Raw genomic sequence first — 15,347 nt, 5'->3', positions numbered from 1 at the left:
TATTCCAGAAGTTGTCACTGTGCATAAATAAAGAAACATCCTTTATAGACTCTCCATGCGATAATCATCAAGCTTTTAGGAATTATTACTAAGATGTTTGGGAGAAATGCGAGACTGTAATACTGATCCGAGCCCAGATTTGCCTACTCAAATTTCTAAATAAAGTTTCCCATTCCCAGCGCTCATGACTTTCCTCAGAGGTGGTCCTCATCTACTGGAGTACATTTACACAAAGTGTGAGAGGATGGTGGAGTATTAGTAAGACTATTTAAAAATAATTTCACATCACAAATGTAGCCGGTGTCAATGAGAATTTTCTGCTCCGTCACGTCGAAATCGACTCCTCTACTAATTAAAAAGTCATCTGTCTAATGAGTTTTGTAACACTTCATATCATATATTCAGTGTTTATACCAAAAACATATACTAAACAATACTAAAGGAATTCAAGTGCTAAGTGCATTACGTTCAGTCGAAGAGACATAAAGCATCTCATAGTATACTACATATATCCAGGCCAAGGTTTTTTGGTACTGGTGATGTAATGAATTACAAAAAAAGCATTATAAAAGCATTATAGCATGATATGATTGTGTAGCACATGTGTACCATGGTTTCTTTATGGATTGAGGAAGTTTAAAATGATTAATTTCAGATGAAAACTAGCTTCCGATTTCATTATCTGCATGAACAACTTACCACTCCAGAGCCTCTCTTCATCCACACGATCGTGAGTGATGGGTTTCCAGTCCAAGCACAATTAAACACGGCATCTGATCCCAGGTCCACCTGCAGGGACTGTGGTTCTGCAGCCATCCGAGGACCAACTGCAGAAAACAAACAGCGGGATTGATATGACACAGGTTCAAAACATGCAATTTCATTTCCTTTGGCTCTGGCAAATAAGGGCCGACTTGATTATTTCCAGTAAGCCAGTGTGATAACTATATTTAATGATTTTTTTTAACAAACAGATAAGACGTGCTTTAGCTTAATTGCAAATGGAGAGTCTGTAATTGAAAATGTGTTTTTCAGAAAGGCAGGAAACTCACAGTAGACGTCCACATTGCGGCTGACATTTGTACTCCCGAGAGGGTTGGTGACCTCACAGGAAACGGCGTCTGTAAAGAAGGAGTGGTCCACTACAACTTCATAGGTGTCTCCAGAGACTTCTTTAATCACGTGACCTCCTTTAGCCCACCTGCAGAAAGTGATACGGTGGGTTTATTCATAATCTGACATTTATATTAGATTTTATTCTATTCTATTCTATTCTATTGTTAACAGGATGTAGCTTTAATGTGAAGCTGAAATAAATAAATAAATAAATAAATAAAAAAAATAAAAAAAACATGTCCAACAGCATCACTCGACCTCTCCGAAAATGGAATTGAATAAGCACTCATTGTGAGCAAAACACCATGCCATGAAAATCACAACACCAATTTTACATGTCGCTATGGCTGTGGCAGGAGAAGCAACGTCTTGATCCAAATATCTCCCTTGTGCAGAAACAAAAACACACACACAAAAAAAAAAAAACAAAGCAGGATGTCTGGCTGTCTAATACAGCCTGGTAGCTGAAACACAATGACAAGTTCCTCCCCTTATATGCTAGTGGTTTTGGAATCTCTAAAACAATGTGTGGTATGGGAATCGTTGAAGTGACTGATCCCTGTTGGCCTCAGCATGTTTTTCAGTGCTTTGGTAAAACATTGACAGCACACACTCCCATTACACTGCAGGGGAAAACAAATCTCAAAGTGACAAATACGCAGACCCCTCCTAACGTTAGTAAATGGCACCAACCATCCACGGCACAAAGGAGACAGTCGTTAATGAATCGATGTATCACTACATGAGAAGCGCTTCGTTTGTATTGGATGGCAGCATCCTGTGGCATCATGCCTCGTCTCCCATCCTGCTTCTGTAACGATTCCAAGAATGTCACCAGGGCTGTTGGCATCTGAGGTAAGATTCATTTGTACAAGGCAAAGGTAGAAAAGATTGAGCATTTCTGTGTGGAGGTTAAATAAATTGGTGCTTTCTGTCCTGGTTTGCAGAGAAACGATGGAACAGAATTGCACTTTGGAAAATAAATAAATAAATAAATAAATAAATAAATAGATAAATAAATAAATAGATTATAGTTGCTCAAACTGAAGAAAAAAAAAATCACAAATTAGCATCTCCTACATTCATTACCTTCCTCAATCCTGTACCTAATAAGAATAATTTAAAACACAATAGAGCTGAAATATAATTACTTGGACCAACACTATAGCTTGTGTGAGGGAGGCTGAGAACTCTGTCAGCTCAATGCGCCTTAGGAACACCTGTGTTTCCAAAAATATTCAAACCAGGGCAGATGGGAGCTTGCGTCGTCTCAGCCACAGACATAATTGCTCCTGGAAAAGAGGCTGAGCTGCAGCCTGAAACTTTCTCTTTATGAGTAATTAGACCAGCAGTAACCTGCTATGTGGAGAGAACACCAACAACCCCCTACCCCAACCCCAACTTCCAACACCACCACCACCTCCACCACCCTACGCCTTCTACCAAACAACACTAATTACTCTTTCATTGTAATCAAATCTGTATAAAGGAAGTGCTGCAGTATAAGTTCACATGGTTCTAAATAGCCGTAGTTTTCCAGTGGGTTTTATTGACGCTTATCAAGCATCATAGATGAAATCTTTCATGTTGCTTTCACGTCTAGTGTTTTGAAACCTTATTCAGGGTGCAGGAGTTTACAGCTGTACTGCCAGATGTGCAGAGTGTTCGACGGTGTATATGGCATCCCGTTTAATCTTTAGCTTCATCTTCAAGACCTATTTTTAAAAGCTCACAAACGGGTGATGATGACAGTATCTGAAAAATGTATTTTTGTATTAAAGAAATGTATTAATTTTCACCTCTCTATAGGTGTTATCATTATCTACTGTATGTTCATTAGATACACCATACTGGGTCTTTTTAGACTGATCAAGAGAGAACTATGACTATGACAGAAGTATCAGAAGTTCAACTGATACAAGAAAAGAACAGCAAATGAGAAAGAAACCTAAGAAACGAGGCATAAATCTTGAGATTCATGTTCCAACACTGACACTACCATATTCCAGGATAATCCCAGTAGACACCATAGCACCATGTGTGTGTGATTTGTTCAAACTGATGGAGCACTTTGACTGAAATCCCACAGAAGGATTATTTGAAGGATTTTTTGGAACAGCACCTAAAACACCGAAATATACTTCTCCAAACTCAAGCAGAATAGCTCCTGATCAGTGAGAGTGGCATGCCCAAGTATTAGAAATAAGGGGCTTAAATGCCATTGATTTGGTTGAGTTTTTCCCTTGGGAAGATTGTTCAGCTGTAGAAAAGAAAGGGTTTCCTTTCATACGATCCATTTAGGAAGACAAGAACCATTAACTACTATAAGAACACTTACAAAACCCTTTAAGAGAGTATGTGTGATCATTTTATTTGCATCCCTCATTTTCCTTAGATAATGGTTACTGATAATAGATAGGTATAGATAATAATGGTTACAGATAATGGTAGATAATGGTTAATTTTGATTTCCTGTTTATTTTTTGACACTGATTTGTCTAAATGGGTTTTCATTTGTCAGGTTTTAGGTATTTGTACAATTGGATTAAATCATAATTTTCAGACTGTTTTAACTGAAGATATAACAGATCCCAAGGATAGATCATGGGTAGAGAAGAAATGAGTGAAAGGGAAGAGACTGGTAAGGAATATGGATTCTGATCAAGCCATAATTTCTGGATATAAAAAAGGACAAAAACCAAAAGCTGGACCAGAAATCTTTGTGCGACATTTTCATAATCATAATCAGACATAATTAAGTTTAGTAAGTGCTTTATCATGGCCAAGCCTTTCCCGGAAGCCTCAGGAGCAAGGTATACATCCTGGATGTGGATACTAGTCCTTTGCAGGGCATCATGCACATATATATTTACACCGAGGAGCAATTTCCCATAGTCATTTCACATACTGGGATGTTTTTTTTGGAGAACCCAGCATGCACTCCCAAGCTCAGGATCGAATCAAGGATCCTGTAGCTGTGAGCCAGGAATGCTCCTTGCCACCTTTAGTGTAATACCTAGGACTGAACACTGAAACAGAATCATAGTATCAGTGTAGTGATGTAAAACATCTAGAATAACCCTGATTCATCCTGATTATCAAGCATTTTAAACAAGGAGTATTTGGGTGTGTTTGAGCTTGCTGCTGGAGATCACAGCTGACAGGTTATTTGCTTCACTCTGGGATTTGCTCAGGTGCAGAGACATTTCAATATCATTGAGTCTGGAGATGAGAGATTTGTCTATAGAGAGGCATCCCTTTGATTGACAGTCACACAATATCCATCAGAGTGCTATAACAACAAAGGTGGGTTTGTTGATTGAGATGATATGTTTTCCCATATTTACAGCTGTGTGACTGACATTTCAATATAGTACTGAGTGGAACATGCGCATGATGTTGATGTTGCTCCTAAATTTCCCTCTCCTACTCCTAACCCTGTTCTCTCTGTGACTTGAAATCTCGCTGTCCGTGTTCCAACATATTCAGCATGTGTTATTTCTGGCTCCGAAGGCTCACACGGTTAATGGGGGGGGTCATTTTATTACAACATCAGAGAGCAGACACATTGCCAGAACTCTTTATCGCTCACACCCCTGGCTCTTAGATCCTGTTCTAAGCAATTTGCTCAGTGTGTATGCATATTCCAGGAGCATAGGCAGAGTCACGGGGGATCTGCGGTCACTGAAAAACAAGCAGCATCTTCTATCTTCTGTGTGTGCGCACATAAAACCCTCAGCAAGCGTATTGAACTTGGAAGGAAAGCATCATCTTGAGCACCTCGGAGACATTAGTATGGAGATGCATAACAGAACAAAAAACATGGCAAAGCAGTGCAAACACACAAACAACAACCACAGCATAATTATTGCAGGCACAAGAGATTCAGGGAATTTTGTTTCCTTATTTGGAGGAAGGATGGAACGGCATCACGGGTTCTTGCAAGATGGATCTTCTCATAAGATCCAAAAGACATCTTTTCTATCTTCCTCAGGCTTGAACATGTTCCCTTCTCCTACGCCAAGCCAACAGTTTCTCTGTTTACCATCTCTCACATAACAATACATCCCAGAACCCTTCAAACACACAAAACTCAGAATGTGAAGTTTCAAACAACTTGGTGCAGGGGTCCCCGATGAACCTATTATTAATTCAAGCGCTGGTTTCATACCTCACTGCTTTCCTACTCTGGAATTCATCAAGGCAAGTGCCAATCAACAGTGTTGTTAAAATCACAAAAGTGTAACCAGACTAGATAAATGAAAGGCAACATTTGACACGGAGCGAGTGTTAAGAATTCAATATGGGAGGACATTCCTGACTTGCTGAAAATGTTCAGTAATCAAGTATTAATATTGCAGCTAATGTAGCATGGCAAGGTTTATAAAGTCATGCCAAAGAAACTGCCTTTATAGAGAGTTGGTTAGTGGAGAGCCTGACAGAAATAGAGACAGAGGAGGAATCACTAAAGTGTCTGGGGACTTTTTTAGGGTTATGGAGAGGCCATTTCTTAAAGAAAAGCTGAATTTGCAGAAGACATCACTTGGTCTGTTTTTGCTCCGTCTGACATAGTTCATACCTCTCTGAGCTTCATAGTGTCCCTGTAGTCATAGTCATAGTGCTCCCTTTGGTCCCTCTTTGTCTTAGTAACCCCATTTGCCAAGCTCTCTTTTTCTCTCCCTTTAAATCAATGCTTATTTTTTTATATCTATTAAAGTTTGTATACATTTCGAGGGCCACTAGAAATCTTCACTGTTAATAACTTGGAATTAATCCGAGTTAATAAACTAGAGCACTCAATGTGACACGAGTCAAAGCTAAAAAGTGTGAACTGGTGTCAAGGGACACAGTAAAATGGATTAGTGCAATAAAGACAGATTAATATCTGAATGACTGTATTCCTTTTTTTAAACGCCTGAATATTTCTCCTTAAAATGTCATTGATTTTGTTATATTCTTCTCTTATTGAATCAATGAAGTCTGTGACAACAAATTGTTTTCCTTAGGTTGTTAAATTCTCTCTTATTCCTCCTCCACTCAGAATAAGGAAAAACAACATGGCCTCATGGGTCACGCTGGTTACATAGCGGTGAAACCCAATGAAAAATGCCCTCTGAAATCTGCAGATGCACAACTTTCTTCTGGTCTGAATCAATAAGCAAACTGAATAGTTCTAGGCTTCTTGGAGGTTTGTTAAAAAAAAGAAGTCAAACTCCATTTGCTTCTCAGTTTGGCCACCTGTTTGCACTTGAAATATCCTTTCCATTTTCCTAACGCTTCTAAAGATTTAAGTGGTTCCTGGCACTTGGGATTTTCATCTATTCATACTTAACTTACCTTAGTTTTAAAACCTCTGCCTGAAAGCATGTACTGAAGTACAACCTCATGTATGGTGGGTAGAGAAAAAAGAAAGAAACCAAAAATAGCTTGCTCTTTAGTTCCATCTGTTCAGAGAGAAATGTCAGTATGTCCATCTGCTCCTGAACTTGCCAAGATAAATTTCAAGTTTTTAAAAGATACGCTTCAGTAAATCTATAGACTTGTTCACAGACACCTGTATGATAATATATATCCAAATAAAATTGCCTTATTTCCAGTTCTGTGATATTATTAGAAGATATGATGAAATTGTTTGGATGTATATTTGTGTGAAATGTTTTACCTGTACTGACTGACTGGTGGATTGGCTTTAGCAGAGCAGTGGAACTTCACCAGATTTCCTTCCAACACTGGCTGGGGTTCAACAGAGAGGTTTACCAGTGGTAAGTCTGCAAGGAGAACAACAATATATTCAGGCACAAAACAATCTTCTGCTTCTGTTAAGATTCCACAGCAATTGGTGCCAATAATAACATACTTACTTATGTTTTGTGCCAGTGCAAACAAACTTTTAGATATTTTTTTACAATTATTTAGCACCTTTATTCTCACGATGCAAAATATTAGATTGTAATTTTGAGTATTATAATGAAATTAGGAATGACAGCATGGGCAGCCTCTCTATTTTGCTGTGGACATACTTTCTACAGACAGAGACTAGTGCAAATGAAACAGACAGTGATGTTCACAATGCCTTAACTTTTAGAACATGTCTAACGTTCTTCTTCTCTGACAGATCTATCTGTGCATTCATTTTCCCCACATTAAAACACAAAATTAAAAAAAAAAGATTAAATGTTTCTTTCGTTACAAGTTCAGTCACTTCTGCTTTTTCATTCCTGTAAAAGCATCACACTGCTGCAGATATAAAATATCAAGATACTTCAGAGCATTGCGCCAAAATAGGATACGCTGTATCAAGTGCAAATTTATACGCCGGCAGCCGGTAAATGTGAGCGGAACCCATAGTGTTAAATCTGCTATTTTTGTCTAGAGTCTTGTTAACATGATTACGACGACTAGGATCCTGTTCATGACAATCAGCCTTAATACTTCAGAGTTCCTAAATGATTGAGATGGATGTAATGAAATTGTAATGAATAAACATGCAATTTTCTATGTCGCACATTGTTTCCAAATGTACTCGGGGCGACAGATAACAGCAACTCGCACAATCCGGCGAGCCAAACAGAAGGCATGCGTAGTCCTTAACAATCAGCCTGTGTGCAAATCAAAAATGCTAAAATGTCATGGCGGAATATGAAAAAGGTTCGCCTGCTGTCCTGAATACATCTCAGAACAGGAGTTTATACTGCGCTGGCAACCCTCACCAGCATAAACGGTGGTTACATAAGCTGTAATATAGCGCTCACTTAGTAAAAGCTGGTTGTTTATATGAAACATCACCGCGACTATTACTGAAATGACTCTGGAATACAAATGCATCTCACATAGTTGTTTATTCTCTGGACTAGCTGGGTGAAATGAAATTCAGGCTTTAGAAATGGTAACAGGACAGTAAGCACATAATGAATATTTAATGTGTAGCTACACATATTAGGATTAATTATAGTCTGATTTCCTCCTAATGTGTCGAGTATTAAAGGAAGGAGCAAACACTACAATCATCGTGATATAAAACTAGGCTTAAAAATAACAAGCTCATCAGTTATACTCATTAAGTAAATGTTGACTTTGGTTCTCATGCACCGTTTCTCATTTTCTTTCATTTCTTCACACAATCTCTGCTTAGCTATTCTGGGTGTTTAAGATGGATCAAAGACCAAATCCAAAAATAACACTTAAAAGATAATAAGTATACACAATAAGTACTCTAAGTATATTACTTTTATATATCATCAGAAAGTTCCAGTTATGTACTTGGCAATTGTCTGAAATTAACCTCTAGATATTACAAACATTTGTATACTAAGAAAAGTTTTGACAACATAAAAAAACCCTACACTGATCGGATCGATATGAAACCTTTGCCACTGGAACAATTTCAAAGAACTAGACTCAGTAGAATTTGATTTGAATAGCACTCCAGTCTCAATAAAAGACATTGCTACAATAATAATAATATACATTATAGACATTGTAGCTTCACAGAAATCTGGATGTACTGTATATTTATATCCCTAATGAGCAAGCCGGGCATGGCAGTGGTGAGGGAAAAAAACAAACAAAGGAAACAAACTCAAAAAGGAACTCATTCTCTTCTAGGTGAAACCAGATGGTAGGATTATAAGTCATTATTTTTCTACAACTGTATAATATAAAGACAAACTGTACTAAGTTTGTTAAAAGGATGCTGACTATTGGCATATTGTGAACACAGCCTTTGTCATTACAGATGGAAACTTTATGATTAGATGAAACCTGAAACTGTTTTCCTAAGAGTGTAAAAAAAAAGAGTCATAAATATGCTGTTCTTTTAGGTTTTCTCGAGTCCAGATACCCATGTAATACATCCTTTTTATGATTTTGTTCCTTGCTACCAATGGTGAAAATATCTGAGGATTTGGCACTGGAGCCTGAGCGCAGTTCACTCTTATTCAGCCAAGAGATTTCCAGTTCAAAAAGCAATTTCCACCTCATTTCTTTTCCCATGTTCTTCATATCTGTTCAAGAGTCAAGCGCCCAAATGTTACATTCTGTGTGAGTGGGAGTCATGTTTCTCAGAGACCACTGGACCAGAAAAGAGAAAGAATCCAAAAAAGAAAGAAGAATTCAAATCCAAAAAAAGGAAAGGATTGTTATGCAGTTACAGACACTTGTGAACAGAGTGCATGTGTCAAGTGGTATCACTTCACAATTTCAGGGTCACATGACCATGATGGAGGAATAAAAGGAGACAGGGAAGAAGTTTTACAAAAAAAAAAAAAGGATTACAAAAAGGCAAAGGCAAAAAAATAAATAAATAAATCTAAAAGTATCTTGGATCAGGTTTATGCCAATGCATTGTGTGTATTTGGATGTATTCCTGTCTCCATGTGCTGTGAGTCCAATTACAGCAATATAATCTCTATTAGGCATGGTCTCGAACAGTGGTGGAGAGAAACAGACACAGAGACTGGCATGAAGAATGGAAACACACTAGGCCCAAACTGTTGAGTCCCAGCTGAGCGTTTTTGTGTATGAGTGTGTTCTTGTAGTTTATGTACCCTGAAGGTACACAGCTGGACAGGGGGAGCTCAGCTGCTGTATAGTCCCAGTTGGAATGTGTTCCAGGTGGCATCCTGAACCTCTTCTGCCACTGTCTGTGCAGGGACTATGGCTCACCACACACACACACACACTCACACACACACACACACACAGATACACAGACACCTGTGCCAGGTCCTTCCCTGCCAGTGCAAGATGGAATGCAAATTTCTAAACCCATGAGACATCCTGCTCTACCAGGCAGCCAAGCTGATCACACAGCAGGCCGCATGGTCACCATACGGCTACCTGTGTAACGTTAGTATTGCCTAATTGGCCAAATTGAGCAGATATAGCTGCACATCAACCAGAGAAGCAGCCAAGTTGGTGCATAGGCTTCACCTTTAATAATTTTTGATGTCTAAGCCGAAAAGGAAATTGTCAGCAATGTCAAGTAACAGGGGTTGGTGGTGACAAACGACCATTCGTTGAACATTTCATTTTTAGCTTTGCAACTTTGAGATCAGGTCAAAAAAAGAAGCTTCACCAGAGCCTGTCCTTCTTCCTGTCTTCTCATGAGACAGGGTGAACATCTCAATGCTTTCTAGAAGACATCACTTTTGACAAAATGCTGGCTCGTGTTCTTAAACATCATGACAAGTGACCTCTTGATCTCCTCTGACACGCGGAACTGAGAGATACAGAGAAGGGTAACCGGGTTACAAGGCCCATGTAGACACCATGTGAGAGACTCTATAGGCAGTTTGGCGTATAGAGGTCCCTCGACTCAGACTCCGTTGACGGACAGTGGCTTAATAAAAGCGGTTTGTCACTTTGATGTATAAATGCATGAGTTTGCTCTCTAGTTTAAGCCTCATGTGAGTGACAGGCCATCAATATGCAGCGGTGCTAATTTCTTGCCTTCATCTGGAGAGTGCACAGAGGGGTCTGAAACACAGCCACCATCATGACAGATTCGACAACAACAGGGGAGCAGAAGAGCAGCAAGAGAGGGGAAAAAATAAATAAATAAGAAATGAGAAGATGACGACAGTGGTGCGCTGACAGCTTTTTGATCGGAAGTTCAAAGCAGAGAGCAGATGGCATATTGGAACAATCGGCCAACTTCTTGCAGGGAGGATGAGTCGGCTTGAACGGCTTCATCCTTTCTCTTAAAGCTCAATCTCCCTTCTTACTGGGTCACAGTGGCCAGCTGTTCCCCAGGAGGGCTGCGCAGGGGTAAACCAGTGAAGATCTGATAGAGGCTGCAGCATATAATGCTAGATTCCTTCTTGTCTAAAAAATAGAATAAGAGCAACAGCATGGGGTTTCTTTATTCTAGAAGACCACCACTATGAAACATCAATACGACTCCACAAGCAAAACAACTGTACATGAAATTTTCTTTTTAACGCTGGGTAAGGATGTCATCAGGATGTCATCAGGGTCTTGAGTTTTTCGTCATTCATTTATTAGCAACTGCTTTATCCTGGAGATGGTCGTGGTGGATTCAGAGCTTAGTGCTTGATCAAAACACACCCTGGATGGGACAGTAATCAAAAATGTGTTGCCATGGATACACATATGGACAGACCCATTTACACATAAGGATAGTTATGAAGAGGTTATCCACCAACCAACCTGGAAACCCACCCATAAATATGAAATGTCACACAAGTAGTAACCCAAGCCCAGGATCAAACCAAAGACCTTGGAGCTGTGAGGGAGCAATACTACCTAGGTTCCGCTCAGATTTAGCCCACTGTTCTATCAACCGAGTGCACAATTAAGTTGTGTTTCACATGCATGTTGATTTCGCAAGCCAGTCATGCAAGTGTACCTGTATTCCATCATGGTCATCAAACCAGTCCCACGTACACATGATATTCTTCATGTATCCAAAATCACCAGTCTCAAACAACAAGCTAGAAAAATGGCTAGTAACTGATGTTCCAACTTTAGGCTTAGTTACATTCATTAAGGTGTGCTGCTCTGGGGTGCTGTATGACATATTGATGTATGACAGGTCTTGACTGACATGATCACGTTCCTAAAAATTGCTAAATTCCATCATGTCAAATAAAATCACTCTTGTGACAAAATGCAAATGTTTCTCCATTTCTTTTCTGGTGCATCTGTGTTTTCAATTATTAATGATGCAATTACATAGGAGTTACTTATTTACTCATACATAAAATAAATACTCATACACACATATCAATCTACAAGAGGGAGGGATGTAACCTTTTACAATTCAATGCATCATTTGCTCTCCCTAGTAAATTTCATATTTAGATGCTTATTTGATTAACCCTGGGTCAGAATCTGTGATGAGGGCTTATGGTAAGTAGACATGCAGGGGTGCATCTAATTATCAAGGATTCAATGGTAATGAGAGCAAATAAGGCCATAAAATGCATTGGATTTGACAAGCCAAGCTGTAAAGTGAGTCGGTGAGTAATGTTTGTACTGTTCTCTATCAGCTGGGCAGAGATTTGTCTCAGAGAGAACGGAGTGTGAATTATTCCAGCCGGAGTGAAATCCAAAAATGCTTTTAATTACTTTTGCCGCCAATTACTTCACACTGACCAAAGAGGTCAATTAGTGTAAATCAAGAACCGGTCATTGGAAAGGACGTGAGACAGTGCTCAAGAAGCCTGAGTCCTGAAATGTCACCCTCTCTGCTTGTTTCTCTCTATATGAATAAAGTGTTTGACATTTTCTGTTTTCCAATCATAAATGTAAACGAGCGACAAGAGATCACTATCACCATCTGGCAAGGTTCTAGTTGAGTATAAAAGGCTGCCGTTAGGTTGAAATAATGCACCATGCTTATGCCTAACACTGAATATTCCTGGGGCTGCAAACTAGGACAAAGTCTTTGGCTACCTTCTGTCTCCTGCTCTGTATCTGTCTACATTTATGAGGCCTTGCTTAACTTTGTTCTTTCTCCTGAAAAGAATAACCATCATTTACTTGGCATTATCCATCAATCTTTCCTATATCTAACATCTGAGGTAATATCATGGGCAAAAACTGCAGCTGTGCCCAATGATCTACATCATTACAAATCTGCTTCTTGACCTAAACAGGAAATATGACAAACTGAGCAAGCAATAACACATGTCTACATTATAAACTTTCAGAATTTCACAGTTGAGTTGTTGTGATGCTTCAGTAGCATCTTATTTAGGTCTTGAATAAGGAATGAATAATAAATGTGCTTCCTCTTCGAAAACAGTAGATTAAACATTAGACATGACTTAGTTTGAAATGTATTCATCCACAGTCTGGAAGAAAGGATGTCCTTCATCTGGCTTTTATACTGTATCTTTTGCTTACATATGCAATGGGGTCATTTCTTGTCTGCTTCATTTTACTTGGAAATAATCTGCCATTGTGTGCATGTATGGGTTTGAACACATGTGTCCTGCCCTTCAGAAGTTTTTCTCTCCCTATATCTATTTTCACAATGCACTGACTTTATGATATGATCCAAACCGCCAAACCCCCAGCACCCCCTTGTGGCTTGAAGGATGTTTCTTTAGTGGTGCTTGCTTTCCTATAAACCATTCCCCATTCATATTCATCAAACACCTGTTTGTGCATAATAGCAGAAAGTCAGCAACATATCACATTCCTTCACATTCCTTGATGCTTTGAATTGTACGCAAGCCCACTTAGACCACCAGTTATTTGGTCATGTATAAAGCTGAGTGGGTAAGTGACTGCGTGTAATGCTGAAAGCCTCATTATCCTCTTTGCATGTGTGCCCTTTCATGCTCACCTTCCTCTCTCCTAGGGACACTCGTTTTAACAGCTTTGAAAATCTTTCAACAAGCTTCGGTCTGTGCTGTGCATCTGAATACGTTTTATTCCTCCACTGTCTCTCTCGCTCCCATTCTCCTCTCCTGCTTGGAGAGCAGACAGGAATTGAATGAAATTAGAAAGCGGCAAGTCTTAGCAAACTGGAGGCCCGCTGTGGATGAATCAAAGTTCAATTACACTACGTTTGATTTCTCGCGTGGCTTAATTAAAAGAGGGATGGTGAAGTGGGAGTGGGAGGTGGACAGCAGCAAAGTGCTGTGGCGTCTCAATATATCCATAAAGCGTGATGATGAAGGGAGGTGAGGCAGAGAAAGAGAGAAGAAACAGTAAATGTTTATAACTGGGATCAGAACAGATTGTAGCTGGTGTATTTGTCTGTCATTGTGTGTTGTTTGAATGTGAAGAAAGGCTATTATTAACATCTACCCTGATTTGATAATAATAATATTAAAAAAAAAAATCTTCATCACAACCCCTCTTTTTTTTCTGACAGACGGCCATTTTGCCAACTTCAGTCAAACGCTACTCATCAAACTGCATAACAAAAAGCTCTGCGCGAAACCAATGACTGCTAAACACTGACACGTTCTTTTGGAGTCCTTCTTATGGAATGTGCAAGAAAAAAAAAAAAAACTGAGAGAGAGAATGGAGCCGTCAACAGTAATGGATCTCTAAATAGCATTTTCTGCTTTATTAGTCATAGCTAATAGTGCTGAAGAAGGGTGGGATTGATGAAATATGGTGATGCCTTTGTTCGCTCTGATAATTCTGAGAAATAGTGCTTGAAAAAAAATAAAAAATATATAAAAACTCTGACAATTGTACTAGGTTTGTGCATGCTGGGTGCCTTCTGCCTGGCACAAGTGGAAATCTGGAAGGAGGAGGGGTTGACAGAGATAAAATGAGAATAAAAGATAGGAGTGAAATTTGAACAAAGTCAGAATGAGCCAATGTTCCATTCGTTATATATATCGAAGAAAAAAAACAAAAAAAACAACAGGTTTGCCTACTGATGATGCGAAAGTCATCGACTGATAGTTTCAGACAATAAATCTTAACGATGCAGGGATGCAAAGCAAATGCTGCCATCCAGTTTAAAATCATGTGCAGTTCATTAGCATTGCAGCACACGCAGTACTTTCCTGTTCGAGTTACCTTGCCTATGTGTGTTAGGAGTTGAAAGAGGTATAAATTAGAAGAATGTGAGATTTCTTGGTACGGAAATAGATGAGAAGAGAAAGTCAGGAATAAAGAAAGAGGTAAAAAAGGAAGAAGGTTTTCTGTATCAGGTTGTAGCAGGTGTCTCCTGTGTATATAGATGCACCCTGCCTCTGTGTGCTATGTGTCCAATTAGAGAAACATAATCTCTATTGGCTGGGCTCTCGAGCCACAGAAAGCAGAAAGAACTGGGACAGATATCTGAAGAAAGAGAGAGAGAAAGAAAGAGAGAAAGAGAATGCAAGTGTGTACTCACGCTGGATGTCAATAGTGACGCTGCTCTCTTTTCCATTAGGGACAGCTTTGTTCGATGCACGGCAGATGATTGTCTGTCCCGACTCGATGTTGGACGGTGAAATGTACAGAGTGCTGACTGTACTCTCCTTCCTGCCATCTCGAAGAAGTGTCTACAAAGAGCAAAGCAAAAGGAACATGAGCAGTGGGGCAAGGTAAATGAAAGAAAAGGCATGGCGAAGCAAGGCTGTCAACTGAGCATGCAAAGGGTCAAGGAACACACAAACACCATCAGTCAAAGACAGTCTCGATTCCTGGGTTTGGAGTAGAACATTTCAACTACTAGATGCTCTGCAAACAACAGAGACCCCCCACTGCACTCCCTGTTTGTGGTCTCTCCATAACAGGGGCAGATTGATTTG

At 39.4% G+C, this 15,347-nt stretch overlaps 1 protein-coding gene across 7 annotated transcripts in view; it reads right to left on the bottom strand.

Moving 5' to 3' along the window:
* kirrel3b (kirre like nephrin family adhesion molecule 3b) overlaps positions 1 to 15,347 on the bottom strand; it is a 211,833-nt gene that overhangs the window by 30,587 nt on the left and 165,899 nt on the right. For all 7 annotated transcript variants that reach the window (XM_058388201.1, XM_058388205.1, XM_058388203.1 and 4 more), the window contains exons 5-8: positions 14,948 to 15,098; positions 6,779 to 6,884; positions 1,053 to 1,201; positions 700 to 827 (exon numbers count right to left, since the gene is read on the bottom strand). In XM_058388201.1, coding sequence (XP_058244184.1) covers positions 700 to 827; positions 1,053 to 1,201; positions 6,779 to 6,884; positions 14,948 to 15,098 — 534 coding nt within the window. The remainder of the gene's footprint in view (positions 1 to 699; positions 828 to 1,052; positions 1,202 to 6,778; positions 6,885 to 14,947; positions 15,099 to 15,347) is intronic.

This window comes from Hemibagrus wyckioides, linkage group LG04, assembly GCF_019097595.1.
Source record: "Hemibagrus wyckioides isolate EC202008001 linkage group LG04, SWU_Hwy_1.0, whole genome shotgun sequence".
NCBI classification, from domain to species: domain Eukaryota; kingdom Metazoa; phylum Chordata; class Actinopteri; order Siluriformes; family Bagridae; genus Hemibagrus; species Hemibagrus wyckioides.
This window is presented reverse-complemented; position numbering and strand designations above follow the sequence as displayed.